The sequence below is a fragment of the Cryptomeria japonica genome, chromosome 1, assembly GCF_030272615.1.
Source record: "Cryptomeria japonica chromosome 1, Sugi_1.0, whole genome shotgun sequence".
NCBI classification, from domain to species: Eukaryota; Viridiplantae; Streptophyta; class Pinopsida; order Cupressales; family Cupressaceae; genus Cryptomeria; species Cryptomeria japonica.
The window spans coordinates 363,721,750-363,726,785 of record NC_081405.1 but is presented as its reverse complement, the minus strand read 5'-3'; the positions used below and the strand labels follow the sequence as shown (position 1 = coordinate 363,726,785).

General features: G+C 34.8%; 1 protein-coding gene across 1 annotated transcript; it reads left to right on the top strand.

The window, feature by feature from the left end:
• The first annotated feature begins 1,763 nt into the window (after positions 1-1,763).
• Positions 1,764-4,310, top strand: LOC131069123 (histone H2A). The gene is made up of 2 exons (XM_058004451.2): positions 1,764-2,121; positions 3,860-4,310. Exons 1-2 carry the CDS (start codon positions 1,912-1,914, stop codon positions 4,067-4,069), a joined length of 420 nt encoding a protein of 139 aa, XP_057860434.2. The 5' UTR covers positions 1,764-1,911; the 3' UTR covers positions 4,070-4,310.
• The last annotated feature ends 726 nt before the right edge of the window (positions 4,311-5,036 follow it).

Below are 5,036 nucleotides of genomic sequence, written 5' to 3'. Positions count from 1 at the left end.
TCCTTTCTCCATGAAGGGATTCAAACAATAAAACTATTGTTGCTTCTCATGCAATGAATCATCCCCGAGCAAGAAGTTAGCTTGAGATGACAGATATCCTCCTACCTCCATTTTCTCCAACCTCCAAATTGTTACTTTTACACTCTTTCTACCAATTTTAACATGAGTCTCCCCTACCGAGTGTAGCATAAATAGCCTCGATAATACAAGCAATATGTGTGGTCATAATTAAAATGAAGAGAGAAGGTGTCAGAATCAACTAATAATGCACCTTTTAACAATATGACCAAATTGGCTTTATATTATAAAAAATATATTATATTATCAGCATTCAGTTTTTTATTACATCTAAGGTATTGGCTTTATTAAGTCGTTATTTTCTCATACAAAACTAACTTTCAACGATGAACTTCCTAACTAACCTAACTACAAACTAATCAAATTATTGAGTGTAAACCTTATTTCCTAGCAATTTTTATATAGTCATCTCAAATGATCTTCTTAATAATATTTTTTGCAAAAAAATGGAGGCAAATAAAAAGAGAGGAAAAAAACTATGAAGTCATGTGTCATGTTTTACAATAAACATAATTAAAATTTTATATAGGAACACTCCGACTGCTTAAATCTGCTTAAATTTAAGTAGAAATTGTACATAAGTAGCAACATGGGGACATGGGGTTAGACCCTTATATAGGAAGTGATTTGGGTTAAATTTACACTTGCCGATCTAATCTACGATAATGGAAAACAGGTCCATGGATCACAAATGCAAATTTAGAGATCATGAGCTAGTTTTGCATAAGAATATGTCACTTATCAACTAGTAACTACATTTATGATTCTGATAACTAAATTTATGATATTCTAATCAAAGTTAACTCAAAACATAAGAGCAAAAGGCACAAGTGTGCAATTTTCATCAAATTAAAATAATATTGTATATTAAATCAAAACATTTTTTTTTAATATCATCATAACAAAAAATTCATAAATTATTTTGACAATATTAATTTTAAGATGAAAAAAAATCAAATATACGAAAAATTATATATTGAATTTATAAACATTAACTTTTTAAATCCTACTAAATAATTTATCTCCAAAACATTTTATAAATCACATTCAATTATCCATCATCAAATCTTGACAGAAGATTACATTCAATAATATAATTATGATTTATCATTAAAATCTATTGACCTATTCTTTAATATAATCTAAAACATTTGAATGATAGATAATTAAGTATGACCTGGAACAACTTACTGATATCCTTGAAAGAATACAACATACTTCAATGATAAACTTCCAGCCTATGGAACGCAAAAATGACACACACCCCAGAAACAAGGCACCAAAGCTTTAAACAATCTGAAGCTTGGAAGCATCCATGTTTGAAAAATCTGGTACACAAATGTTCAAGAACTTCTCTGCAAATACCCAAATTCAAATTATTTATGCTTTTATATAATCTCATTAAACTGCTTTGATGATCATATACTTAGATTCTCTCCTATCCCTGCAAGCTATTAACAAGTCAGTAGTGCGTGGCATGAATTTTGTATAAGTGATGGAGGAAGATTAGATTCCCTTCCAATAACCTGTGCTCTGAGCTGGGAATGAATCTAATCCAGTCATTTTAGGTGTGGACCCCCATGCGACTTCTCCTCAACCAAGCTGAAATCCCATTGGTTGGGCACAGAAAACTAGGATCGATTTAGAATAAATCTGGGCCATCCGTTTCACTTCTAATCCAACGTCTTGTCCCCTTCATCCTCACCCAGATTCTGGTAATAACTACAAATACTTTGTAACCCCAATGTCCAATTTCCATCTGATAAGGTCTATCCAGCATTTTGGTATCTACTGGTTCAATTGTCTTTTAGCAGATTAGTTTTTTGATTAAGAATGGAGTCTGGAGCAAAGGCCAAAAAGGGTGCAGGGGGTAGAAAGGGAGGAGGCCCTAAGAAGAAGGGGGTGTCCAAATCAGTCAAGGCAGGGCTACAGTTCCCTGTTGGAAGGATTGGAAGGTATCTTAGGAAGGGAAGGTATGCCAAGAGAGTGGGCACAGGAGCTCCTGTCTATTTGGCAGCTGTGCTTGAATACTTAGCTGCTGAGGTCAGGGGCCTAAATCTGAGTTCAATTTATGTTTTACTTTTTTGTTTTGGGGATTTTCTTTTCAGGCAGATATGGGTAGAGCAGAATTCATGTTCTTTCTTGAGTCTTTGATGTTGTAATTTGGAAGTGGCTTCAAAATGCATTTTGGTTTCCTACTGGGATTGGGAGGATCCAAAAGGGGATTTTTATTTGATGTTATTGTTTGATTTGGTGTTTGCTGAAATGGTGGTTTGCAATTGTAGTGGATTTGGGTGTTGTTATAATGATGTTCCAGTTGGGGGTTGGTCAAAATTGTGCTTTGAATTCATGTTCAACTTGGGTGCGAGTTAAAATGATGGTTTGGCTTCTTGGAGTTGGTTGCTTGTTAAAATGGTGATCTGGACTGACATTCCTGTTGGCTGTGACTAAAATGGTGTTTTGGACTTATATTAGAGTTGGGTGTTGGTTGGTTAAAATAGTGTTTGGGATTTATATTGTAGTTGAGTGTTGGTTGAACTGGTGAATGAGATTAATGATGCTTCAGTTGGGGATTGGTCAAAATTGTGATTTGAATTCATGTTCAATTTGGGTGTGAGTTAAAATGATGGTTTGGATTCATGTTGGAGTTACTTATTTGTTAAAATGGTGAACTGGACTGACATTCCTCTTGGGTGTGACTAAAATGATGTTTAGGATTCATATTAGAGTTGGGTGTTGGTTGAATTGAAGAGTTGGATTGATGTTTAGGGTTGTATGTTGATTACAATAGTGTTGAGGATTCATATTGGAGCTGGGTGTTGGTTGAACTGGTGGGTGAGATTAATGTTTGAGTTGGGTGTTGATTCAAATGATGTTTGGGATTCATATTGGAGTTGGCAGTTGGATGAACTGGTGTGAGACTGATATTTGAATTGGGTGATGACTAAAATGGTGTTTAGGTTTCATTTTTAAGAAAGCTCTCATATTTAATTTAGTTGTTTCCATCATTCTTAATTGTTTTGGGTGATGTGTAAGAAAGTGTTTTTGATCATATCTAATGTGGGCAATGCTTAGGGAGGTCTATATGAGTGTCTTTGTTCTTAAGAGAGTTGTATATGAGTGTGTTTGGTTCATGTCTAATGTAGGCAATGGCTGAGGGAGGAGTATATGAGTGCATTTGTTCTTGAGGAAGGTGTATATGGGTGCTTTTGGTTCATGACTAATGTAGGCGATGTTTGAAGGAGGTGAGGAAGGTGTATATGGGTGCTTTTGGTTCATGACTAATGTAGGCGATGTTTGAAGGAGGTGTATATGAGTGTGTTTGTTATCAATGGAGGTGTATATGGATGCTTTTGGTTCATATGAGTACCTTTGTTCTTGAGAGAAGTGTTTATGGGTGCTTTTGGTTCATGTCTAATGTAGGTAATGCCTGAGGGAGGTGAATATGAGTGCATTTGTTCTTGAGGGAGGTGTATATGGGTGCTTTCGGTTCATGACTAATATAGGCAATATTTGAAGGAAGTATATACGAGTGAGTGTGTTTGTTCTTGAGGGAGGTGTATATGGGTGCTTTTGGTTCATATGAGTACATTTGGTCTTGAGATAGGTGTATATGAGTGCTTTTCGTTCATATCTAATGTGAGCATTGCTTGAGGGAGGTGGTGTATTTGACTTGATTGGGTGTTTTTTTAAGATTGAGTGGGTTGTTTTCTCATTTATATTTAATAATGTAAATTGTACTGAAAATATTGTTTTTGCCTGCTTTGATGATGGGCTCTAGGTTTTGGAGCTTGCTGGAAATGCTGCCAGAGACAATAAGAAGAACAGGATAATCCCAAGGCATTTGCTTTTAGCTGTGAGGAATGATGAGGAGTTGGGGAAACTTATGGCTGGTGTGACCATTGCACATGGTGGTGTTTTACCAAACATTCACCAAGTGTTGCTTCCAAAGAAGAGCGCCAAGGAACCCAAGTCACCTGCAAAGGCTTAAGAGGATCATAAGCTTTTGTTCCATATTCCTTTAGAGAAGGAGGGCTTCATTCTTTTCCCATTTATTTTAACTTTCACGATGGTGTTTTGTAACACCACCTCTTGTGGAATGATGTGGAATGCTGCGCAGTTTCATAGATCTGGTTATGTCAGCTCTTTTCCTGTTATGATGATTCTGCTGGGTGTGGACTAAACTTTCTTGTGATGATTTTGAATTTGAATGTTTATTGCAGTTTGTTGAATTGGTTGATTAAAATTGCTTCCCACAAATGTAAAAAGGTTTTGAACTGCTGCCCAAATATTTGTTCGGCGTTAGCAGTAAGTAGGGTTGATCTAAGCTAGGCACCATTTATTTGCTAACGTAAAACTTTGCTTGAAATTTGGAGGGGGAATGATTGATGTAGAATTGTTTTATTCATTTATTTTTGTAGGGTCTTTATGGCTGTTTTTTTGGGGGTTGTAGGTTGAATAAATTTGTTATACGAAAGTGGCTTTAATTTCACTTTTTTTTGGTTAAAAATGGAGAATTTAAATTAGGAGGACACCTTGGAAGAATATCCCTTTGCAGCTTGTATTAGGTTGGTCCCTCTTGATTTTGGTTTCTTTTTTTCATGTATTGGTGGGTCTCTTCTAGTATTGGAATTTCATTTTTTAGGTGGAAGTTGTTCATTTGTTTTATTTTATTTGAGAAGATAAAAAGTGTAAGAGGTTTTTCAAGAAAGGCATTAGTCAAAATTATTTGAAAAAAGACAACATGAATTGTATCAAGAAAAGCTTACAACCTACTAATAAAATTAAGGCGAATTTAGAACTCTGTCACATGTAAAAATATAAAAGTAGAAATAGAGAATCGTGATGATGTAGATAAGTTTGGATGTATAGTTGTTCATATAATGAATATTTATAAACAATTTTATGTGATAACAATCTTTTATATATTTAAGTTGTGTGTAAAAAAATAAAAAATT

What these genes read in the sequence shown, in the direction of transcription:
- LOC131069123 (XM_058004451.2), top strand. Translation starts at nt 1,912, where the DNA reads ATGGAGTCTGGAGCAAAGGCCAAAAAGGGTGCAGGGGGTAGAAAGGGA. An exon ending in TTGAATACTTAGCTGCTGAG is followed by an intron (nt 2,122 to 3,859) that starts GTCAGGGGCCTA and finishes GATGGGCTCTAG; the next exon opens with GTTTTGGAGCTTGCTGGAAA.